This window comes from Suricata suricatta, chromosome 6 (genome assembly GCF_006229205.1).
Source record: "Suricata suricatta isolate VVHF042 chromosome 6, meerkat_22Aug2017_6uvM2_HiC, whole genome shotgun sequence".
NCBI classification, from domain to species: Eukaryota; Metazoa; Chordata; class Mammalia; order Carnivora; family Herpestidae; genus Suricata; species Suricata suricatta.
Window position 1 is genome coordinate 69,713,630 of NC_043705.1, and position 26,233 is coordinate 69,739,862.

General features: G+C 36.7%; 2 protein-coding genes across 4 annotated transcripts in view; one reads left to right on the top strand and one right to left on the bottom strand.

Moving 5' to 3' along the window:
• The first annotated feature begins 1,392 nt into the window (after positions 1-1,392).
• RFESD (Rieske Fe-S domain containing) lies at positions 1,393-15,805 on the top strand. 2 transcript variants are annotated; one of them, XM_029942628.1, is made up of 4 exons: positions 1,393-1,474; positions 9,871-10,046; positions 10,164-10,198; positions 11,853-15,805. In XM_029942628.1, exons 2-4 carry the CDS (start codon positions 9,872-9,874, stop codon positions 12,114-12,116), a joined length of 474 nt encoding a protein of 157 aa, XP_029798488.1. In that variant the 5' UTR covers positions 1,393-1,474; position 9,871; the 3' UTR covers positions 12,117-15,805. The 2 variants fall into 2 exon arrangements, with proteins under 2 accessions (XP_029798488.1, XP_029798487.1); XM_029942627.1 differs by lacking the exon at positions 1,393-1,474 and adding an exon at positions 2,656-2,980.
• SPATA9 (spermatogenesis associated 9) overlaps positions 14,768-26,233 on the bottom strand; it is a 32,424-nt gene continuing 20,958 nt past the window's right edge. For both annotated transcript variants that reach the window (XM_029942626.1, XM_029942625.1), the window contains exons 4-5: positions 18,607-18,702; positions 14,768-15,267 (exon numbers count right to left, since the gene is read on the bottom strand). In XM_029942626.1, the coding sequence (XP_029798486.1) occupies positions 14,980-15,267; positions 18,607-18,702 (384 nt within the window). In that variant the 3' untranslated portion in view covers positions 14,768-14,979. The remainder of the gene's footprint in view (positions 15,268-18,606; positions 18,703-26,233) is intronic.

Sequence of the window (26,233 nt, forward strand, 5' to 3'; positions counted from 1 at the left end):
TCTTATTTTGCTGCCCAGATTATGCCAAGGCAAAAAAGAAGGACTTTCCATTAGAAACAGGAAACCTTATTCAGTCCTTTCATCACACAAGCTGAAGACTAACACCCTCCATGTGCCATAAAATAATTTGGAATGGCTAAGAGATAATATACATTATAGACGTCAAAATATATTTTCACTTTGGTAAAGCAGTTCATCAAAACTAGATGGTTAGTTTTTGCTTGGATCAGTGAAATAAATGGTCAAAAGGGAAATTATCCCATAAAATATTACTATCATCCTAAAACTATTCTGAACAGAATAGAAACTAGCATTGGAGGCAAATTCATTATTCTGGGATTCTCAGTCTTTTATATGTTGAGGCTTATAGAAAAATTGAAGTAGACGGACAAGGCACTGCATTTCAGCTGCCTCAGACCCACCGGATCCCTCTATGATCTGAGACAGTATTCAGGACATTAAATACAGATCATGGTTTTCAACCTTGAGGTGATATTGGAATCACTTGGGAAGTTAGAAAAAATATATGAACCCTCCTACCACCCCAAGTTTCACTGGTCTGGGCATGTGACTGTCTAAAACTCGCAGGTGACTCTAAGGTATAGCCCAAGTTAAGAACCACTGTATTAGAACATAGTCTAGGACACTTTAAAAAACATGTCAGACTCAACTAACTAGCTTCCAGCTTTGAACACAAGTGGGAGGTGTTGTTTCTTGTTTGTTTTTAAATTCAGAAAGTACACAGAGAAAAAGTAGCAAAGTTCAAAAACTTAAAGTGAAAAACCATCTACCACTTCCAATGCAACCATTGTTAAGATTTAAAAAAATTTTTTAAATAAAAAACTTATGTACATACGTATCTATTTGTATCATGAAGAATTATTTTTATTTACACTAAAAATTATATATTGTATCCTTTCCTTTATAATATTCATTACATTCATGAAATCTGCTCTTCGGGTATATGACTACAAAGTAATTCACAGGTCTACACTGTATTTTATTTAACCATCATTCCCTTCTTGCTGATCACTTTAGCTATTTGTAATTCTTCCGTTGCAGTGAGCATCCTTACACGTGTATTATATTCACCCTGATGAGCTTTTGTAAATATTTAATAAGGTAAATTCCTGAGAGTGAGATCGGTGGGTGCATTTAAAACGTGGGTAAATGTAGTGAGATTAACACACATTTTAAAATAAATAGATGCCACCTACGGTTGTCAAGCACACTTTTCATGACTGTCAGTCTGCAAGACCCGGCAGAGCGCGGTTGACCTCAATCAGCGGTGATGGGATCTTCAGCCTGCTGTGCCTCTGAGGCGGTCTCGGACCGCAGACTCTCTCGGGTCACGTGGGCGGCGTAGCCCCGCCCCGCGGAAGCTCCGAGCCGTGCTCGACCTCCGGCTCGCTCAGTAGAGTCACGCGGACTCGGCGGCTGGCTGGACTTGCGGAGGCGGAGCGTGGGACTAAAGGTAAGTTCAGTTCTCGCGGCGGGGTTGGGCGGGGCTCGCGAGCGCCGCTGTTTCCGGCTGGGCTGCCGAGCTGAGGTCTGGCTTCCGGCGGCGGCGGCGGCGGCGGCCGCTCCACTCGTCCGGCCTGTGCCCCCGGCCTTTCTGAGAGCTCTGGCTCTGCCAGTTGTCGGTTCAGGGTCGTTAATCGTTAATCTCCGGGCTGACTTCCGCCCAGTCACAGCGAGGCCCGCCTAGCTTGTTCACCTTAGAGTCTGGGCCCACTCGAGACCTGCGCCTGGGTGGGGCTGGCGGGGCGTTTTTAACTAGTTTTCTTGGCATCTGTGTACACTAAATCTGCTCCAGGGTTTTTGCAGCCCAGGCCGTAGTAGTTACTCATTTCCTGAGACTTGTAGGTGCAAGAGTCCAGCACATCTGGACGGCCACGTGTGGACAGTGCCGTGGGTTCCTGAGTGCCTGTGTGTCTAACTATCGTAGATGGTCTTTACTAAGGTGTTAAATACAGCTTTAAAGTCGTGCATTAAGTTGTCAGAACTGGAAGGGCCTTAGAGATGACAGCTAACATAGTTTCCCATGGTCGGGTCCTGCTCTAAAACAATTGATTTATAGTGAGCATTCCTCACTACATCCCTATGTGGCAGATCTTACAGACGTGCAAACTGCAGCACAGGGAAATGAAGCAACTTGCCCCAAATCACGCAGAGCCAGGATTCAAACCCAGGTGAACTCACCTGGTGATCACATCTCTAGCAGCAGGGAGGATGGTAGCAAATTCAGAGCAGCTATGTGACTTTATTAAATCATTAGGGAACTATTCCGTTTTAAACATTTGTTGACGCGACTCTTGCACATTAGTTTCCTAAATTTAAAAAAAAGTTCAGAACCGTGTTTGGTGATACACATATGTATATATACATACACAGATATCTACTAAAAGGCTTTGTACCTTTAAGACAGTTTACTTGCAGGTCACATGTTTTTATAAACCCATGGATGCTGCTTAGATGAAATGTTAAGATTTATATACTGTGTTCACCAAATTTAGACTCAGAAGATGTAGGTTTGAATCTTGACTGCTACTTTGGGTTTAGGAAACCTTTTGTTAAAGAGGATCTTTTACCCTTAGTTTCCTCATCTGTAAAATAGGTATACTATTTACCCCTTGGAGGTTTTGGGAGGGTTAATAAACTCCTGTATGCAAATAGTCCAAGTGGTTGGCACTCACTGAAGGATAACTAGTTTTATCTGTAATATGCTGCCATCCAAAGAGATACAAAGCTGCTATCTAAGGTTGGTCTCTTCTCTGAACCTAAAAACAAGGGTGTCACCCTGGAGCCATGCATTCTGATAATGTGTAGGCCAAGGCCCCAGACTTAGTAAAAGCACCTTTGTAAGAGATCAAGAGGAATAACAAGTAAGTTCCTTTAATTTCATGTCTCTTTTGTTTCCAGTGTCTTATGGAAACATTATTTTTTAATTCAACCTGACTGGATTCCTTATGCTGGAAAGGTATCTAATAGAGACTGAGCATCTATTTAACTAATCTGTAATTTTATATGGTCTTAGCACCTTTAGAAACCTATTTTAGGCACAGGCCAAAAAATACTGCTTGAGAAGGAAAATGGAACAAAAGGGCTAAATTTTTCAGAAATAACTTTTCTTGATCTAGCCCACAAACAGCACAGACCAGTTAATTTTTCACTTTCTTTTTATTTGGTTATGATTCTGCTATCTTAAAGTAGACTTAAATTAAGGAAATATGTGGGAGCATATGAATAGTGCATCAGAGTAGTAGTAACTAAGGTGAATACATTGACTCTTATTGTCTGAAAGGACCATGATATTCACAATATTTAAGAATAATGTGGGTGTTAATTATAAATATTGCTAGGTATCATAAAAAAATATGACCATTATTTGAAGGGTATGATAAAACTTTTGTAAGCAGAAAGCAAGACTATAATCCTAATTCTTTGAAACCTTTATCATTTAGCCCAGTGTTCTCTGCTCATTTCTTATCAGCTCGTGCAAAGTTCACTACAGTTTTCCTTGGTTGGGGTGCAAGACTGTATGTTTGAAGAGACTGAAATTTGAGGAAGGATTGTATTTGGTTCTCGTTTATTTGGAAGAGAACTTAACTAACTTTTGGTGCTACTGCACATTTCATAGATTTTACTTGGGGATACTAGCATTTCTTTTCTAGCTTTTTGCCTGGAAAAAGAAAACTAAATACTCATTTCCCCTTCTAGTGCCAAGTTTTTACATATGCTGAACAAAATTCTCAAATAGTCCCTTCATGATCTATGCAAACATGCAGAGGCACGTTTTCTGAGGATAGAAAATGCCATTTTACTTCCCTTTTCTTGGTTTTTGGATCACTTGTTACATAAATATAAAGTAGGATACAACTTATAGGTTAAAAGAGTAATTTTAAATATAAGACTGAATGTTAAACTTTCAGGCATTTAAGAAATTTTGTGTTTCCTATCCCCTTGCCTTTCTTTATAAATTTACCCTATCTACATGTATCCATCAGTAATGTTTTGTTTTGCCTGATTTTGCACTTGGTAAAAATAGAAGCATACTCCAAATCTTTAAAACATTTTTTTTCTTTAAAGTTATATTTTTGAAATTAATCCAACTTGATGCACCTAGACATTTTTTACTGCTACATTGCATTCCATTGAATGAACGTGAAAATTCTCCATTCTACTGTTGATCCATTTTGAGTTTTTTCCCCGCCTTTTGCTGTTATAACCGTTCCTGTGAGTGTCGCCTACTGTACCTGTGCATGCTTCTCTGGAATGTACTTAAAGAGGGATTACAGTCATGCCAGATTATGGTAGCACTACTTGATGTCATCACTGTCAGTTTCTCCATATCTTCACCAATACTTGCTATAATTTTTGCCACTCAATTGGATAGAAAATAGTATCCCATTTGTGACTTTGCATTTCTTAAACTTTTTCCTTTTGATGAAGTCAAACATCTTTACATGTAATCACTGGCCATTTAGACTTAATCATCTATGAAGTATTTATGTCTTTTGCCCATTTTTCTGTGTGTGTGTGTGTGTGTGTGTGTTTTCACTTTACTGATTTATAGAAGTCCTTCATATTTTCTGAATCGTAATCCTTTGTTGGTTATATGTGTTGCAAATTCCATATTTCTTTTTTTCTCCCAGCCTATTTCAGTTCATCTGTTCCCTTTTTTTCTTATCTTTATTGCCCCTCTGTTCTGTCACAAAATGTGATAAAGGCTGCACATCCGCCCAATACTATGGAGTAAATACTACCACCTGAGCAATTTGTATACTTTGGGTACCTGCCAATATCAAGCAAAACAATATAATTGTTTAGGGATGTGGTAATCCAGCCTTCTGTCAGCCACAGCTAATCCAGAAAATTATGGCATGGCCCTCATTGCCTTTTCTTAAAAATACTATTTTTTTAATTGTGAAATAATTGTTAATTTTTTAGTTTGAGTATAGTTGACAATGTTGCATTAGTTTCAGGTGTACAACACAATGATTCAGCTTCTCTATATGTTAGGCTGTGCTCACCACAAGTATAGCTACCATCTGTCACCGTACACCACTATTACAATATTACTGGCTGTATTCTCTATGCTGGGCCTTTATTCTCATGACTTATTCATTCCATAACTGGAGGTCTGAATCTCCCACTCCCCTTTACCAATTCTGCCGTTTCCTAACCCCCTTCCTTTTGACAACCATCAGTTCTCTGTGTTTATAGGTCTGATTCTGTTTATTCATTTGAGTGAAATCACGTGGTATTTGTCTTTCTTAGTCTGATTTACTTATTGTGGAATAATTTTTTAAGATAGCATATGTTATTTTTTCCATCATCTAAAAAGTAATTAGGTTAATTAGATCAAGAATTAACAGTGCAAATTTTAGAGTACCAACTTGACATTTCTGTAATTTCCCAAGATTCATTTGTGCAGTGATTTCCTTTGTATGTTGAATTCAAAGCTCCTTCCTGCCTCTCCTCATCAATACACATACACACACACAAACATCCCTCATCCTATACCTCGGTTTTGGAGCCCAGGCTTATGAAATACCTAGTGTCTGCCTTATGGCTCAGAATTACCCTTCTCAAAATAGTAGCCTGTGAAGTCCTTCTTTCAAGGCTCTCTCCTAACGAATCCACATAGCGATTTTTACTTTTAAATAACTTGTTTTACAAACTTACTTTTTAAATGATCCATGCTCTTTTTCTCCCAATATTTCCAGACTTCCAATCAGTCACACATGATTAAATAAATATTTAGAGAAGCCATCAGAAAGCCTGGAGCCTCTGGGTGCTGCCATAAGACACATATTCCCTTTTGTTGGAAGGGGATTGGGTCTAAGGTTTATAACCATTCTAAGCTAGATTTATCAAGCTCCAAGTGCCCTTTTTAAAGAAGTTCCATATATGCATGAATATGTAAAATGTTAACCTAAGACTTGAGTGAAATCAAAATGGCCGTTTCCTGTTCTCAGAGAAAGGTACATCATCATTTTGTAGAACTTCCTTTGACTATGACAATTTTACTGTATTTGAAGAGAAAAAGGATTAGGAAGGATCAGTCATCTTCCTAAAATTAGAATAAGTGAAGTTGACATGTGATTTAGAATTTTGTTAAATGCCTTAAATTATAGGCAACTGTATTCTGTTTAATACCATGGGCATTCCATGGCAGCCTTCCTAATGTTTAACAGCATCTGGGTCTCCACAACTCTCATGGGCCATCACTTTGATTTACTTCCTTTTTTATGTGTAATTCCTTATCTTGTATAAGGCAGAGTTGGATACCTCTCAAGTTCTCTGGCGCTTTTCCTAGTTTCCCAGTCTGATGAAATTTATAAAATAATGAAATGGACCTGAAATTGGAAATGTTGAGTAAAACCTAGTCTTGCCACAACCTGTAGAGTGTTTGTTACATTTTGTTTTTGAAGGCTTATGTCAACATAAACATCTATTGAGACATTATTACTAAAGACTCGTTTTGGATTAAACATGAACATATAAGCCACTTTTAAGGCTGATTGTGTGCTTAATTTTGAATGTCAAAAATAATAGCTCCTAGGTGTCATACAGTGATGTATATATAAATCATTATTTTGACTCAAGGGCTAGATCAGATCTATGCAGAGTTGACCCTTGAGCCAGTGTCAATATGAACAATATTGAAATTTTTCTTATTTTTCTCATCTTTCAATTTCTATATCTGGTCAAAAGGATATTTAAGAATCTAATAGGAGACAAACTTTAAAAATACTAGGAAAAAAATTAGTAATAATAATTCTGGATGTAAAGTCTTACTTGGATGTAAACCACTATTTGATTTCTAGGAGAATGGAGCTTAAGGAAGTAAGGAAAACTACAAGAAGAAAAGTAGGCCCAACCCTTAATTAAAGAAACAACCTTTCGGGACAGTTTTCGAGGAAGTCCATATTTTCTGCATGTATTGTGTAAATACACATAGAAGTGGCCAGCTTTAGAATGGATTTTACCTCATTGCCTGCCTTCTTGCTGGGTTACCACTTACCTGCATTTGAGGAGAATGTAGGACAGAAAAGCACCAACTGAATGTCATTTGATTAACAGTAGATTGGACACGTAGTAGTCTTGCCTCTTTGGGCTCTCTTCCACCTGATCTTTAACTGTTAATGTGCCTAAGGAATTGTATTAGACCTATCTACACTCCCTCTCCAACTTACTCCTTTGAATTCTGTAACTTGTCAAATCTCGAATTTCTCTTTCTAGTGATTCTCAACTCTAGTTTCATGTATCCAACTGTAGACTTGATATCTCTGTCTAGATGTCTCTTAGTTACCCGAAACTCAGTATGTGCAAAATGTAGCTAGTTCTTGATTTTACATTCCTGGAAAACCATTCCATTTTCAGTCTTCCCTATCACAGTTACAATCTCCCTGGTTGCACAAAACTAAAACCTGACACCTACTCTTAATTATTTTTCTGTAGCTCCTTTACTCCAGTTCATGAGCCCAACCTCTCTGGTCTCCCTCAGTTTCCTCACTGTACAATTAAAATAATACCTTTTTATAGTAACATGTTAAGAGAGTAAATGAGTTAAGTAAATGTAAAGTCTTATTAAAATAGTACCTGACATTTAATTAGCACAGTGTAATTGTGGCTGCTGCTACTGTTGTGTTGTTGTTGTTACTTTTTCACCCCCACAAAATCAACTGGTCCAAAGCACCATATTCTCCTGTGGATCACTGCAATAGCTTTCTTATATCTATTGTTTCCACTCTTGTTTGGCTACAATCTATTGTCCACACAGCTAGGGCATTCTTTTAAAAACAGATCATGTCACCTTTTCCTGCTTTATACCCTTTAACACTTTCCCTTTGCTCTTAGAATAAAATCCTCACACAGCACTGCACCACCCGGCTCCTGTTTGTCTCACCAAGCTCACTCATTACGCTCCAGCCTCCAAACCGTTCCTCATTAGCCAAGCCTCCTTTCCTCAGGTTTTCATATTTGTTGTCCTTTCAGCCTGAAATGCTTTTCTTTCAGCTCTTAGAATGTCTAGTTCATTTGCATTTTTCAGGTTCTAGTTCAACTGTCATTTCAGAATCATCTTCCTAGCCTATTCTTTGCAAAATGACTCCCATTTTCTCTCTCATATTACACAGTTCATTTTCTTCATGGCTTTTATGGTAGTGTGTAATTATCTCATTTGTGTATTTGTTTACTGGTATTTGTTTGTTGGTTTCACCAACTAGAATATAATATCTAAAAGAAAGAGACCTTATCTGTTTTACTTCTTTGAAGTGCCCGTCACATAGTACATGTTCAGAAAATATTTATCAAATGGTAAACTTTGCAAAAGGAGAATGTAAAGAGACATTGTTGAAATTTTTCTTTTCATTTTGTACTTCTGTGCTAAAGATTACTGTCAGTAGTCCCTTCTTGAGAATTTTGCCTGCTTACTTTTTAGATATATATTCCTCCCTAAATAGATTACAGAGAAATTTGTCCATCCATGATCCAAAGAAAAAAGTAGGTTGTGATTAGATGTTACCATGAACTTTTAATTTCTTTCCTATAATAAAGGGGTTGAAGTAGCTCTGCTCCAACATAATGGTCCAGGTGCATACCAAATCTCATGCCCAAATGCTGTTGGCAGCCTCTGTTCTGTCCACCCACATCTGGGAGTGAGCTTCCCTTATGCCACTTGTGGAGCCGGACTTTGTCCGGATGGTTGAAGGTTCCCATTCTCAGGCAGAGGGCAGAAACCATGAAGAAATATCCAAAAATATATTATTAAGAAGTAAAAAGTAAAACCCTTTGAGTGGTCTCAGTTTGGGTTTCATGAGTTTTATTTCACTACATGTAAAGATTCAAAATATGCTCTTGTCTAGGGAAGAAAGCTCTTTGTCAACCCTAAGGTAATATGTGGTTCTTTGTACTTTTTGAGAGTTATAAAGACCACTACAATCTCCATCCTGAGAGGAAAAGCAGGAATATTTCCCAAAAAATTGGCGGTAACAACACTAATGGAAAGAGGGTGGGGATAAGAAGAAAGATTCAGGGTTAGGAGTGAAGAAAGAAAAAGTACAGCAATTCTTGGCAAAACAGGATATGTAGTTTTTTTTCAGAAACTGTCATAGAATAAAACTTAAATACCATCCCCCCACCCCCACCATGGGAGGCCCTCAGGAAAATCGTCTTATAGAGGCTGACACCCTTGACACTGATGTGTCTTGATGTTTCTTTCTCACATGGAATTAACAGACTATGACTGTTATACATGTATACGTACATGTATGTACTTATATATATAAATTAATTGAAGAGAAAGCCATCTCTTTGAATTCCCAAACAAGGCAGAGGAAAGTAATGACAGTTTCTGAGTTAAGAAAATGAAATGTACCGGTTATACCTATCCCCTTAAGCTAGAATAGTTATCTGGTTGATTTCTAAGACTGGCTGTCCACTCCAGGCAAAATCAACCAAGAGATCCAAGACTGTTCAGACTAATAAAGAATCCCACCTTCAGGAGAAGGTTGAAAATAACACTGGTAACTGGGTGTTGTTTAGCATGGTATTGATAGGGAATAAAAGGACAATGAAACTTAAGTCCCTGGATCTTGGGACTTTGAAGTATACATCTTACACATTAAATAAATCTAATATTAGTCCAGCCTCAAAGTGGGGAGTCTTCCCTATTTGGCAAGCTTTAAGAGTTTTTAACTTGAAATCATGACTAGGACCCAGTGGTTATGAATGTTTTACTTTCTATAGCTAAAAAAAGAAGCATCCATCAGTCTTAGAGAAATCAAACATCTACAAAATGATTTTCTCTGTAGCCAAACTAAGTGAAGACTACTTGCTTTTTGTTTTGTTTTGTTCAACTAGCATGGATCTTGATAGCTCTGAACAAGATCCTGAAGTGAAGAAATATTCTCCTGTCTGTGTTGGCAGAGAAGATGACATTAAAAAATCCGAAAGAATGACAGCTGTTGTCCATGATAGAGAAGTGGTTATTTTCTACCACAAAGGAGAATATCATGCTATGGATATTCGCTGTTACCGTAAGAGTTTACTTTTCACTTTTAAACCTTGTATTTGTTTACTAACCACAAAACTATCAAAATTTCAGGCTTTTGTTTTTTCTTAGTGACTAGATGGAATATTCAATTCCTTTTCAGATTCAGGAGGACCTTTACATTTGGGAGATATAGAGGTATGTAAAATTAATTTTATTCCCTACAAATTCACGTTTTTTATTTACATTATCTCATGCAAAAATAATTCATATTTGAGTTTGAACTGTCTTTTAATGATTTGAGTATAATTGCTAATATTCTAGGAATTTACAATCCTACAATGTAAAGAAAACTATTTCACAGATGAATATGAGAAGTATGCATGCCTGTCTTCTGACTTAACAACTATACTCTGAGATTTGTACCCTACAGATATAATTGCACAAATGTTTAAGTATATATAAAGGAGAGGTTTACTGTGGCCTTATTTGTCATAATGAAAAATTGAAGGCAGCCTAAATGTTTTACCAATAGGAAACAGTTTCAGTAAGGTATGAATAGCCCTGCTATGGAAAACTGTGCAGCAACTAAATTAATGAGGCAGATCTTAGTGTATTGGTATGGAGGGATGTGAGTGATATATTTTTGAGCAGAAAAAGCAAGCCATAGAATGATAGGTCAAATGAGGCCCCATTTTTAAAATAAAAAGTAACATTCATTTTTTACTTTGACCTGCACAGTTTAATTTTTTTCAGTGATTATATATTACCTGTACAATGTAGTAAAAATGCAAATGTGTGTATTTTCAAAATTTAAAAAAGGCTTATCTGAAGAGGGAACGGAAACTGTCTTACTTCCAAAGCAGCTAGCCGCCTCATTTGTTTCCTACTTCATACAATTGATGTCTCTCCCTCCTTCCCTCCCTCTCGTCCTCTCCTCCCCCACTAGTACAAAATCAATATTTAAACTTAGTGTTCCACTCTCTCTACACCTCATGTCTACCCAGTTCCACACCTGTCCTCATGTTAAAGGACATACATGTGTTTACATCATGAACATGAATGTATGAATTATGAAAATGTGAATGTTTGTTGATTGTTCTGTGGGGGTACAGTATCAGCACTTCTGCCCTTCTGCTGTAGAGAAAAAAAAGGTAAGCACCTGGTGATGATCACGTGAAGGAATTTCCCTCAGTTTTGGACCATAATGAGAGCTGTAAGTCTTCGCTACTCCAAGTGTGGTGCATAGACCAGCAGCACTGGCATCTTCTGGGAGTTTGTTGGAACCACAGAACCTTGCTCCCTACCCAAGGGCGAATGAATTTAAATAAGATCCAGGTGATTCCCATGCTCTTTAAAATCTAAGAACCACTGATTTAGGACAGTTAACAAGCTGGGAATGGACTACTTTGGGTCACGAATCACTCTTCAGTTAACGTATACACTCATGCCGTTAGTAACCCTCTTAAGTTTATATTTGATGCTAATGTGCTCCTAGAGACTAGAGGAAATTCCTTTAGAAGCACTTGATGCCCTTGTCCCAATTCTGTCAAGGAAGCAAAGTTCACATGTTATACATAACGGCATAGCTTCAGTCACATGGTGTAGTTGCTTGAACTCATTTTTCTGATAGAGTTCTAACACACTGGGTTTCTAATCAAATGAAAAAAGGACTTGATGACTGCTAAGATTAGGTTCTGCCTTATGCTGAATACGTTGTAAGGGGAAGGAAAAAAGAGGAGCTGGCCTGTTCTTTAACCTGGTTATTCTGCAACAGAATCTGTTCTGAGTCTGAGACTTATTGTGAATGTTGGAAATATCACACTATTAAATTATTTATTTATTTCCGCAGGAGTTTGATGGACGACCATGCATAGTTTGCCCCTGGCATAAATACAAAATAACTTTGGCAACAGGAGAAGGACTGTATCAGTCTATAAACCCTAGAGATCCATCAGCAAAACCCGAGTGGTGCTCCAAAGGAGTAAAGCAAAGGATTCATACGGTGACAGTGGACAAGGGGAATATATACGTGACTCTTTCTAAAGAACCTTTTAAGTGTGACTCTGATTTTTATGCCACAGGAGACTTCAAAGTAATTCAGAGTCCTTTCTGATAAAGTTATATGGCAATGAAAAAGGTTGTGTTTGTTTGGAAAGTATTTTTAGAATAACTTTGCTTCGATACCAAAGAGGACTAATTTTCCCAACACAGGCACATCTATTACTTTAAAAAAAATCGCATAAATCTGCGCAGTTCAAAATGATGTAAGGATTATTATCAAGATCTATAGAATACCTTTCTTCCAATACTCTGGAGTGATTGGAACCTGAAGGTTATAGGTTTGGAATGTGCATTTTAAGGGTGAGAATAATTTGCAGTAACCACAATGAAGAAAAGGTAAACATAAGATCTAATAAGGAAATATGGGGGGGGATCCTTATTGTGATGTAGTAGACTTCATCATGGGAAAGTTCTAATATATACAAACCAAACCAAATGGCGTACCAGGCTCTCATCATCCAGCTCCAACAATTACCAGCGTTCTTCCATTCTTACTTCACTGATACCTCCACACACTCTCCATCTCCACCATTTGATGATTATTCTTACCTTTTTAAAGTAAAAGTTTAAATCCACTGAAATAATTAAATCTCAACTATTCAATATTTTCAAATATATAGTAGACTTTTTATACTTTAAAGCCTACAAAATGGGGTTGACTTACATGCTTCGTTTAAAAATGAGAAACATACTCAACACTTGCGTACAGCACTTGGTGCCTGTCGCAACAAGCGCCCTCCTTAATCCCCATGTACTGCACATTAACACCAAATAAATCCTGGCTCGGTTTCTCTCTGGTCAAGGCAGACACGCTCAGAGTAAGGAAGATACACACAGCTGCTGCCCAGACAGGAGGGGCGTGACGTCTCTTATTCAGTGAGCCAAAGTACTGTGAATGCCTAGATGAAATTTTCAAATAAAGATGTTCTTTCTTTTTTGAGAATTTTGTGATGTATGTAGAGCTAAGTGTTTCATGTAAATGTTACAGAGAAGAGATACAGGATGTTCTTCCTAAGAGGCCTTTCTGCTGAGTTCACACGCAGGGTTGGTGTTAAATTGGCCCATCCTGCTTTTGCATGCCAGTTATTAACGGCCAGCACTATTCTGGTTGTCTGGTGCCCACACTGTACTAGAACACTCGGGGTGCTTATCATCTGAAACTCAGCAACATCTTATATTCTTCTATAAGAATAAGAAGGACCAGAACCAGGATGAACAGATTATGAATACAGATAATTCTGTGAGAAAAGCTGTTTGTCAAAATTGGCACTTTGTCTCAAAAGCACCGGAATCTTCTTAGTGGCATAGGACTGAATTATGGCTCCAAATGTAATACTTAACATTCTAAGGGGGCCACCTGGACTCTTTCCCTTGGTTATTATAAAAATAATAAGTGGGAAAAAAAAACCCTATCACTAAGGGTCTGCTAATTTAAGCCCTTTGCTACATATTATTACATTTCCTTTCCTGATGGAATATGGGTAACATGAGGTAATACAACACTTGTTACTCATTTTTCAGACTACTAAAAAGCCAGGGTTGGACTTTTTATAAATATTGTTTATGGCAGTAGCTATTTACCAGGGACAGGAAATGTACCATCACTGGATGGGTACATCCTACCCTATTATATTAGATGCTAGCCCTCCAATGAGCAGTCAGGTCTTAACGTGTCCAGAATTTAAAACACAGGGAAGAATCCAAAGTTCCTTCTGTAGGCAAAACAGTGGCCCCTCATTTGCAGGGCTAGTTTCAGAAGCATTCTCCCTCAGAACCCAGTGGCCACAATGAGTAACATGAACTTGATTTCTGGTTCTAAATTTGTTCTTCTATATCTGGAAATTAAAAATGTATCCTATTCTCACATACAGAAATCTTCTTTAAGATTTGTAAACAATATTGTATTATAAATTTATTATATACGTGACTTACAACTCCTATAGATGAGTTATAAGAGGATTGATGACAGGCAGATTCAAACTATGCAGCCTATATATAGAAAAAAATATCCTCTCTGAAAAAGTAATGTAGCATTTTGATACAGAGTATGTCTTCCCTCCAGATAAATACAGTTGATCCTTGAACAATGCATCCCACACAGTCAAAATTCCATATATAACTTCGGACTCCCCCAAAACTTTACTAATAGTCTACTGTTAACCAGAAGCCTGACTGATAACATAGTAAATTAACACATTTTTTGAATATTCTGTGTATCATATACTGCATTCTGTAAGATAGAGACAATATTAAGAAAATCATAAGGAAGAGAATATACATTTACAGTACTATATCAAAAAAGACCTGCATGTAAGTGGGTTTGCATAGTTAAAACCCATGTTCAAGGGCCAACTGTAATTGGAAAGATACTTGAAACAAATCTTTAATAAAAACATAAATGTATTTATTATGAATATACCCATGAATATACCCTCCAAAGGGTACACTTTCTTGTTCATTAAAAAATATTATATAGGGGAATGTGCATGGCTTAGTCGGTTAAGCGTCTGACTCGTGATTTTTGGCTCAGGTCATGATCTCACATCTCATGAGTTTGAGCCTCATGTTAGGCTGTGTGCTCATAGTGCACAGGCTGCTTGGGATTCTCTCCCTCTCTGCCCCTAACCCACTCACATGTGTGCACAGGCTCGCTCTCTCTCAAAACATATAAATAAACTTTTAAAAATCATAGTCATACACATATTCTACATCAAGATTCATTTTATTTTCTCTTTTTTTTCATTTTATTTTCTCTACCATATAAACACTTGAGAATGGCATTTTAGTAGTTCCCCACCCTTTTCTAAAGACGAGCATTCAGTATATGAAAATTAGTTTCTTAGTTTTGTCAGTTGAAATGTGATTAGATAGATAACTCTTAAGCTCCACTCAGTGATACTTAAGTTCAGATTTGCTCATTCATTGATTTCAGGGCATTGGTCAAACACAGAATGTAAAACCTGGATCTCATTACTCAACTTATTGGCAGAAAGTTTGGGGTAATCTGAAATATTGTCTGGTTTCTTCAGTAATGACCTGGAAGTTTTTGCTTTGATTTCACCTTCATGAAACGTAGGCTCAGAAAACACAGGCTCAGAAAAAGCTTTTCTAAGGTTTTCACTCTCCTTTCTGTTTTGCCTTATGGATTCTTCTTCTTGGAAAATTTTCTTTACCTTCTTCAGCACAGCATTAACATAGACTGTCTAATAATAAAAAATTTTTTTGAAAAGTAAAGATTCTTCTTAAGCTACTGAACTTTCCAGTAATAAATCCAATAAAATATAAACCCAATAAAAACATAAAGCCATTAATATACTTAATTCTAATACAGAAGCACTTCCTTTTCAGGCACATGATAAACATCAGGAGATTGCTTCCTTGTTCTAAATATGTTACATCATAAGCTAGAAAGAAAATTAAAGCCTGGTATGCTTCAATAAAGACATGCTTTCCCTTTCTTTCCTCCCTAATTCATTAGATGTCTTACATCTTTACTCTCTGATTTAATTAAACTCCTTTATTCTCCTGAATTTAATGAAACATTTTCTGGGAGATGAAATTTGTCACCAAATATGTTAATATCTCAAAGTAGGTTTTTGTTTTTACTTCCCCGCCCTCAACTTTCTTATACCTATGTGTACAATTCGAAGGGTATTAACATTTTGGTAAGAATTTATTAACCCAGTAGATGAATGACTTCTTGGCAAACACATGATCCACTTTCCCTCAAAAAAAAAAAAAGCCATTCAGTACTTTGAGTGTTAAAATGAAACACAATGAGAAAATATAACTTTGAAAATTGAGAACCACCAAGAACTATATCCAGTAAACTTACTCTGTAAATTTACTAATGAAGATGATGATGCCATGTGTTTAAGGCAAATAACAAGAATAATAAAATCCACAAATATGAGAAGACCTAAACCAACTTATTTTACCAAAGTGATGCCTATAGCTGACATAACGGACAATAAACACTTAGAAGATTTTCTTAAAGAGATAATGGAAAAAAGATTGAGGGCCTTAGTTTGACAAGTTCTTCCTGAACTCCTGTCTCTTTTTTTATCTTTTCTTTTCTTTTCTTTTTTAAAAGCTCCTTCTTTCCTTTCTTTCTTTTTTCTTTCTTCTTAAAATTTTAATATTTATTTATCTTTTAGAGGCAGTACAAGCAGGGGAGGGACAGAGAGAGAGATACAGATCCAAAGCAGGCTCCAGGCTCTGAGCTGTCAGCACAGAGCCCAACAGGGGGCTTGAACCCACGAACTGTGAGATCATGCCCTGAGACTAAGTCGGTGCTAAACCGACAGCCACCCAGGTACACGCTGCCTCCTCCTTTCTTGGCCTGCATCCCACTATAGAATAAGGGAACAGCAGATGCTTCCCTTCACTTTCCTGTAGTTACTATATAGTCATGTGACCCTGTTCTAACCAACAAAATAAAGTATGTCTGCTAGGAGGAGATCAGAGGGGATTTTTGGAAGTTTTTCTCCTGTATGAAAAGGAAGACTCTTCGTCTTTTCTTCCTACTTTGGACAATGATACAGATAGGATGCCTGAGCATTAGGCAACAAACCTAAGGACCAAAAACAACAAAGAAGATAGCAGAAAAGAAAGATGGAAAGGCCCTGGGTTCATGATGACATGGTAGATCCACTTTACAACCCTGGGCACCAGGTAACTCTGGACTTCTGATTAACTGAGATGTTCAAATGTCTTCATCAATGAAGGCACTGCCAAGTATTTTCTCTTACTTGCATCCAAGTATATACCAACCCAGAGCTATAAAATTTTGAGGTCCATCACTTTCAGCTGCAAACAACTTCATTTATCCCTGTATATGATCATTTTCTATGTATGCCATGCAAGATTAGGAATGTATTTCTTCTTCCCTCACCTGCAAAATTTTATCTGTGCCCATTCTAAACACTTCTACCCCAGTCTCAGAAAATGAAGAGTCTTGATCAACGTCAGTATTTGTGTTTACTTTAACCTATAGCCTACCTCTTCTCTATTAATAATTGCCTGCCTTTTCAGTGAAAAGGAAGTCATTGAATAAAAGAAATAATCAAAAGAGGATTTATTCCTAGAATCTATTTTTAAAGTACAAATCAATAATAAAAAGGTAGAATAGAAAAATAGACTTTAACAGAAATTCACAAACGAGGAAATCCAAATGTTCACTTAGTGCATAAAAGGGGAACTCAATCACATTAATAATCAAGGAAATGCAAATTAAAGCCACAATGTGATAATACTACATACCCACAAGAATAGCTAAACTGGAAAAGATGACAATACCCACTGTTTGGCAGTATCTGCTAGAGATGAACACATGCACATTCTAGTGGCCCAGTAACTTTACCAAGGCGTATGTATAAGAATATTCATAGAAGCCATATTCACAATGGCCTAAACTATAAATAATATAAAATATATAACTACATTATATATTAGATATATAATATATATTATAATTATATATAATGGCAATGAATAATGTCAATATATGTATGTAAAATATATAAAATATGTGTATATAATATAAAATATATATTACAATTATATGTTATATATTATTATATATTATATAATATTGAGTTCATATGTTATATATTTTTATAACATTATATTTATATAATAACATAAAACATCAACCACAGAATGTTTAGTGGCATATATATTGAATATGTATATGTTCTATATATGTATATATAGAACATATCTATATATAGAACCTATCTATATTTTGACCAATGGAATAATACAAAAAAAGACAAATGTTAAAAAATATATAGTATATGATTTCATTTATATACAATTTAAACAAAACTGTCTTTGTTGTTAGAAGTCAAAATAGTGGTTACTTTTATAGAAGAGGCAAGTGATTTGTGAGGGGAACAAGAAAGAGGCTTCTAGAATGATGGTTACATTTTGTTTCTCAATGTGTGAGTGATAGGCAGGTTAATATATTTTGTGAGAATGTGTCAAGCTGTATAGTTTTGTGTCTTTGTGTGTTATACTTTTTTAAAAAAAATTTAAAGATAAGTATAAATGGCATAGATTAAAGGAAAATAACCACTTATAATTCATAAAGTCCTTTATACCTTTGTCATACTTTGTAATGAACACTTATGAATTACAGCACTTGTAATCCAAGATACATTAATATGTGTATTCCCCAATATCGTAGACCTAAAAGATGGAACACTGAGCTTAGCCAACCATGGCCTAATGGCTGGAACAAAACAACCATGGCTAAGTGAAGGTAAAACCAAAACATTTTGAACAAATCATAAAAAACTTTATAAAAATAATTTTAGTTATGTAAACAAATTAGTTTTGGGTGGATTGACTTGGGTCAGAAATGGATAGACTTTACCTCAGAAAGGTAACCTTTTTTTTAGGAAAGTAAATTTTTAATGTAAAATTGTGTACTAAGAGAATAATACCCTGGTTTATGAATTTATAATATATACCTATATCTTTAATATACATGAAACAAGCATATTTATTTCTAGATTGTAATAGTTTTCTTAACTTACCAAATAAATTAGTGCTGCATAGGAAGCATACATGATGCTAGCTAAAGCAGTCTTTGCTGGAAAAGAAAGGATTTCAAACAAAGAACCTCTCCTGACCTGCAAAAACAGAAAAGAGTTTTATTATAATAAAACTTTTCAATGTCACAATGTTAAGTTTTACCATGTTATTGTAAAATGAGAATTTCAATAGTTCTTTCTAAAGGAAGTTAGCTACTGGAACTATCAGGGTTTTTTTCACATTCCGAAAATATTTTGGCTTATTTCTCTCTCTTTTTTTTTTTTTTTTTTACAAAAAGGTACTTTCTTTTGCTATGACAGATCTATAAAAATCTATGAAAGATCTATCAAAAACCTTGCATTTCCAAAATCTAAATTACTTTTTTACTTTTAACAAGTGTGCTCACTAGGGGGTGCCACTGTGCACATTAGAAAAACAGTCTTTTCTTTGTTCAAATTCATGTAATCATCCTTTACTAAATTATTCACCTCTTCATTAAGCAAACAGCAATCAAAATACTAAGCATTTCCTGCAGATTAATGACCTGCTTGGAAATGTTAATCATGAGACTGCTGACGGCCAGCATTAACCTTAGATGAACATTAAGCTTCAGGAAATGCTCTGTGCTCACATCCAGCATGCATTTTGAAACAGAGAAGGTTTACACCAATAACGAATTTGTCTCTGAGATGTTTCTAGCTTCAGGTAGTAGCTGTCCCTGCCTCAAACATAATAGAATATATTTAGTTTAAGGGAACTGTACTCTCTTCTAGGTCACCTCTGTTGCCTTGAGTAGGGTATGAAATAAGGACATTAGGAAAAACATTCCTTTCCCATTTAGCAGTGAAGTGGCAGTTAGCCATGTTCCTCTGAGGTAAGTGCCAAGACACTCAGTGGCTTCAGTAACTCCCAAAGGTACAGGCTGTAGCTAATAAAATCATGTAAATACACAGTAAAAATGCATACAAACTAGAAAAAACTGTATGTATGTGTCCATTAAAGTTATTTATAACACTGAAAAATTAAAACAATCAATAGCAGGAGGGTTAGGTAAATTAAGCTATATCTACTCAATGGCATATAGCCTTTTAAGAGGTGCTTCTGAAGAATGTGTAACCCCACTTTGTTGAACAAACATTTGTATAGCACTGTGTTCGAAGTGCTTGTAGTATCTTCAGGTTTTGCTTACTGCTGCCACTGCTGAATGAAGGACAAAATTGCCCATCACAATTTACCTTCTTCTTTATCTTAAGTGATTTATGGAATGCTGAAGCCAAGAACACTCTCTAGCCTACCAGCTGAAGGATGGAGGTGGGGGTGGGGGTGGGGAAGAGTTCTTTCTCATTCCTTGTTTTCCAGGCCACACTAACTTCTAGATACCCAGATAGGTAGTCTGGAAAACCTCCCAGAGTTCCTGGCTTCTGGAAAGAGTTTCCAGGAAGCAAAGCAGCTGCTGTTCTTTCCCTCTGTCTAGAAGAATCATATTGATAGTGTGCCTTTGGATCCCGCTATTAGGCTACAGGCAGACAAACATACAAGTAGAGAGCAGACGTTACGGAAGAAAGCAGATACGCTCCAACAAAATGCCTCCTAGCAGAGTAAAAGATTCATGAGTTTGTGAATCTGTGAATTATATGATTATGAATGTACAGTGGGAGGTCCTTATTCAATAATTTGTAGGCCGTATACAATAAAAATAAAAGTGGCATCTGCATGCATGAGAAATGATTGTTTCTACTTTTTTTCAGATTTTGTCTTTCACCTAAAGTAATTAAAATTGATTACTTTTCAAAGTTTCAAAATAGATTATATATCTGATATATGTATGCTTCTGAATGATGAATCTATATATTGCTTAAGGGTCAGTTTTTCACCATTTTAATGCTTTTTGGTAAATACTTGCTATTCCTGTAACAAATCATTCCTATAAAAAATACATTTCCTCCAAAATTTATGTGGCTACTGGCAGGTAGCCATTTTTCAATACATGTTTTTCCAATACATGTTTTTCATATTATAAACCACACTGTTTCATCTTTGTCTTGTTCTAAGCAGGAATAGTGTATGATAAAATAGATAAATAAACAGGAGACACTTGCATATCAAAGGTTTTATTTAGATCGTCTCACCCATTTAAAAATTTTATCCTATCTTATTGTATTAGTTTTATTTGCATATGTAAAAGTATCTTGATATCAGTATTATGCCCATATATTTTTTGAATTTTTAATAGTAATATGAAATAACAGTAAAAACATTTCAATCTTTAATGAAATTTCTGACATAATTTTGTGTTCCACTTCTGCCACATAACTTTGGCTGTCTCATCTCATAAAAGGAGTATCTGTGATTATCTTATTTTCAGTAATACCGAGATAAATCACACAAAAAGCAAACTGGAAATTGTTTAGAAAATAATAAACATCCACTTATAGATGACCTGAAGGATAAAACATCACCAGGCCCAACTTAGTTTATTTTGTTCAAAACCACCTTGAAGAAGGATACCCAGGGAGGAACAGGGGGGAAACTTTAACACCGTGATTCACAAGTAAGTATTGCAAGAAGCACCGACTGGTTAATAGGTCCAGATAAAAGTCTTCCCTGTAAGTTTGGAAAAGATATATGACCATGTCCTTGCTTGAGAAAACCACAGTATTCCCTGAGCACAGGGAGGGCTCCTAGCAGTGCACAGTAAAGAAAGCTATTTAACTTTGTTTACCCAGTATTAATATCCTCTGGAACATTATTCTTGAATAAGTTCTTACTCACATAGTCCTAATAAAGCTCAAATGTCCCAATGTCTGAAGAAGTATGTCTTTAAGATTCCAGGTATTCTACTTTCTAGAAATTGTTTTTTTCCCTTTGGTCATGAATTACTAAATGGCAGGCTCATCTAAGACCTGTAGAGGTTCTCATATTTTTGAAGTTCACACATATTTTTTACACAAAATATGTGAGGTTTGAGTTTAAACCCCAAACTGGAGTCTACCTTGAAGGGTTGGGGGTGAGGAAAAAACTATGCTTAGAAAAGTGTCTGATCTTCATCCTGAAAAAGGGAGCCCAAGTTCACTGGGATCCATATATACCACAGGCATTTTAGATGCTGAGGGTTTTCTGCCCCTTTGCCCATACCTTGCCTACACCACTCCACAGCGCCTACACAAAGGAGAAACAGTCATCTCGTAATGCCACTATAAGGAAGATTCTATCATAGGAAGAGCTCCTGGTCCTGTGGCCTGCATTGCCCTGCCAAAGTCAACAACTATGTCTGGGAGCTGATGTGTCTAGGCTGGAGTCAGCATTCAAGCTAATTATCTAGGTCACTGCAGCCTAAAGCAGCTGCAAACTTTACTCATCCAGACAGCCTACAAAGCTAAGCAGATGAACCATTTTGTAAATACTGATGCAGGGCATGTTGAAAACCACCAAGAAATATCTAACCAGAGTGTTACATTCCTGAGGCCCTTCTAGGACTCAAAGATATCTTGCTATCATCTCAACCCTGCATAACCTGGACGGGTTTGAGGAGCAACCTGACTGAGCACCCCACCGGTAAAGACAGGTGCAAAGGAAGTCTGTTTCAACAAGACGGCCAGCTGGAGAAGACTGACTCCAACTATGCGCTCATGTTACAACAAGCCATCAGATCTCTTCAGGTCACTTGTATCAATTGAGTCTTTGGATAGTTCATATCGGGCTCAATATCTATGAATATGTTAACATATAGAAGACTTACTCTAGATCTGAGCACACAACCAGAAAGCCAAGAGAGCTCCCGTAACAACATTCATGTTCTAATTACCTTGAGGAGACTATTACTGTATGCTTCATCTCAGACCACATCAGAAGGCTGAAATACTATCCTAGTCATCGTCAGTGTCCTAATGAAAATGCTCCTCTATTACGTGTTCTTGAAGGAATAATCTGGCATTCCCAGATATATAACATCCAACAAGAGTGTTTGTAGGACCATTTATGGTGCTTTATATACTAAGGTATCTTTCTAGCATTAATTATCCTTAGATTAGTGACAAGACAGAGCATATGAAGAGGATCTTTAACACACACCTTCAGATAGGTTAACTAGTCTGCATATCTTCTTACATAAAGTGATGTCCTCCATGCATCAACAAAGCCTATCCCCTTGCATAGCAATTCCAAATTTCACTCCTTTTACTTCTCTGCAGATCAGGAAGTTCTACCTTGACACAGGAAACCTGGTAATCTGAAGGAATTCATGCTGGAATCCACTCTGTGTAAGCTAGATTCTGTCACTATGGAAAGGTAGCCAAGCAATGTATGTACCAGGGCTAGTGTAACTCACTCATGTAACTCACTTATCTCTCTGGTGCACTGGCACCATGGATATACTCCATTCACAGACTGATCCATTGACCCCAACCACACCCCTTGCATTACTCTCGTTCCTTTGGCTCTCCAGGCCATTGTCTTCAGTATTCATACTTCAGTTCCCTTCTCACTGAGACTTTTATATTTGAGATATGTTACTTTCTTGCCTGTTACAACTTAATTTCCTCTTGATGGTGACTGTGATTGTGATTGTCCCTAACTAATACATATTATTGAAGTATAGCTTATTCCTCATTCCTAACCCTCAAGGACCCTGGAATCTCTGACCTGAGGCTGTTCGCACTTGTCTCACTCTAGCTATATAGAACTGCTTATATTTCCTAAATAAGTCATGCTGTCTCTCACCTTAGCATCTTACTGTACAATGTTCACTTTTGGGAATAATTCTAGTTCTTCACATGGTTAATTTCTCCTCCCTGAAGATCCAGTATTATCTTCTAGAAAGCCTACACCCACTACTCTTTGGAATTATATGCTCCTTGTTGCTGAGTACACTTTGCAGACTCTGATCATGCACTTAGTACACTCTACTGACACTCATTAGTTACCTGTCATCCCCACAGTGCATAGAGGGCAAAGGCCAGACGCCTATGAATCCTAATATCTAAACTAGTGATTTTACATGCCGATTTTCAATAAATACATTGTGAATAAATGAAAAAGTAGAATAACACTTTATTTACTTCTAGAAAGAAATTTAAGTCTTACATTAAAACTCATGGAAGATACTAAGTAAAGCTGAAGGATATCTGGTTCTAGTAGTATGACAGATTGAGCTAATGTGGAGCCCTCTCACACATAAAATACTAGAAATTTTATATAAAATCAAACTCCAAAATGTAATACAAGACTGAGTTGGAAAAAAAGCAAAAAAAAAAAAAAATAAGGAAGGAAGGGAAGAAGAGAAAGAAAAGAGGAGAGGAAAGAAAGGAAAGAAAGATAGATAGATAGATAGATAGATAGATAGATAGATAGATATACAGAGAGACTGATTGATTGATTTCCAGGGTGCCTGGGTGGTTCAATTGGTTCAGTGCTAAAGTCTTGGTTTTGGCCTGAGTCATGATATCCTGGTTTATGGGACAGAGCCCCAGAGCGGGTCTGTGCTGGCAGTGCAAAGCCTAGTAGGGATTCTCTCATCCTCTCTCTCTCTTTTTCCCTCTCTCTCTCATGTTCTTTCTCCCTTTCTCTCTCTCTCTCTCTCAAAGAAATAAACATTTTTTTTTAAAAGAAAGATTCCCCTGTGCTAGAAACTAAAAAGGTGAAGCAGTAAGTATGTCAGTATACTTCCCAGGAGGTATTAAAAAGAGTTAAGTGAAAGGAAAACATGAGGAAAGTAAATAGACATAAAGAATAAAATGAAAAGGTCCAAGGTATGTTGAATAGATATTCTAGAAGAAGAAACTAGAGAAAATTAGAAAGAGGCAATATATGAACCAACAATAGCTAAGGATTTTCCAGAATTGAAGAAATTATCTTCAGATTCAAAAATCACTATGATTTGCAAGAAGGTGAAAAGCATTTTGACAACAACTAACACAACGGAAGATGTGTATCCCTCATAATCCAGTAATCAATTCCTGTTCTAGATGTACCCCTGGAGAATATCTCACACACATGGATAAGAAGTCATTTACAAGAGGGTTCACTGAAATAATGTTTGTAATAAAAACAATTTGGAAACTAAATTGCCCATCTGTCCAATAATAAACTGTGGATTATTTTTTCTTACAATGGGATACCACAAAGAAGATAATATAATAAGCCATACCTACACATATTAAAAATGTTGAGTACAGGTCCCTGGATGGCTCAGTCATTTAAATGCTTGACTCTTGATTTTGGCTTAAGTCACGATCTCACAGTTCGTGACACTGAGCTTGGTGCTGCCAGCACAGAGCCTGCTTGGTATTCTCTCTCTCGCTCTCTCTCTGCCCCTCCCCCACTTGCTCTTGTGCATACTCTCTCTCTCTCAAAATAAGTAAACGTTAGAAAAAAAGTTGAGCGAAAAAAGTTATAGAAGGATGCATATAGTATATTAGTTATATAAATTTTAAATATATGAGGAATAATAATACAAATGTACTATTGTAGTGAATAGCACAAATGTAAAAATATGAAAATATGCATAGAAATGTTCATATCAGATAGATAGGATATGATTACCTCTGGTAGAGAAAAAATGGGGAATGGATTGGGACATGGTTAATTATATATCTTTTTATGGAAGAGATAACTGAAGCAGCATTGCAAAATATTACTACCAATTTAAATTTGGGTGGGACTTCTGATAAACTACCTTTTATATGTTTTGATATATTTTGTTGATAGGAATTTTAAAAATTAAAGCTAGATTTTAAGACAATTAGAACAAAGGAGAAGAAATTTCATAGGTGTTAATTTTGAACTGATGTCAAAGAGACTGTCACAGTCAGCATATGGACCCTAGGTCATTTATTCCTTCAACCTGCTTCTTTTGCCTCAGGTTCCTGGAATAAGTTATCACAACTAAGTTCTAAATATACCTGTGAAACTCACTGTCAAGGCAAAACGACAAATGCATTGTATTTTTCAGTTCTCATGACTAGTAAAAGGAAACACAATTTAACTGGAAAGATAGATTATTTTCCTGCCATTGAATTTTCATGAGTATTGGGAGACAATCTCCATGATGTCTGTCATTGTACAGATTGGACCTTCTGAGCAAAGGACATGGAAACAGCTTTTGAAGCTAGAGAAAATATATTCCTCCGGAGAGAGTTAGAGATGCACCTCCCAAGAGCCTCACCTTCCCCCTCTGGAGATAATTTGCTTCTCTCCCCAAACCCCTCTCTCTGTCTTTCTCTCTATTCCCACCATCCCTCCCAAGGCTGGGCAGATGCACCAACATCCTTTTTTCCCCTTTTATTTATTTATTTTGAGAGAGAGAGAACGCATAGCAGGGGAGGGGAAGAGAGAGAGAGAAGGAGAGAGAGAGAATCCCAAGCAGGCTCTGCACAGGGCTCCAACTCATGAACTGTGAAATCATGACCTCAGTCGAAACCAAGAGTTGGATGCTTCATGGACTGAGCCACCCAGGTGCCCCACCAACACTCCTATAAAAGCTGAGTCTCCTAGTTTCAGGCTCCTCTCCTGTGATGCAACTCACTACATGCATAAGTCACATGTGGCTCTCATCACATCACCCTGAGGGAACTGAGGGCTTATGGAGATGACACAAGACACCGCTCTGGCTGCTGCTTTTACAGTAGATAA

Bases quoted from the DNA above. Each gene is read 5' to 3' on its own strand.
- RFESD (XM_029942627.1), top strand. The intron at 10,047-10,163 runs GTAAGAGTTTAC...ATTCCTTTTCAG, and splicing joins TATGGATATTCGCTGTTACC to ATTCAGGAGGACCTTTACAT. The intron at 10,199-11,852 runs GTATGTAAAATT...TTATTTCCGCAG, and splicing joins TACATTTGGGAGATATAGAG to GAGTTTGATGGACGACCATG.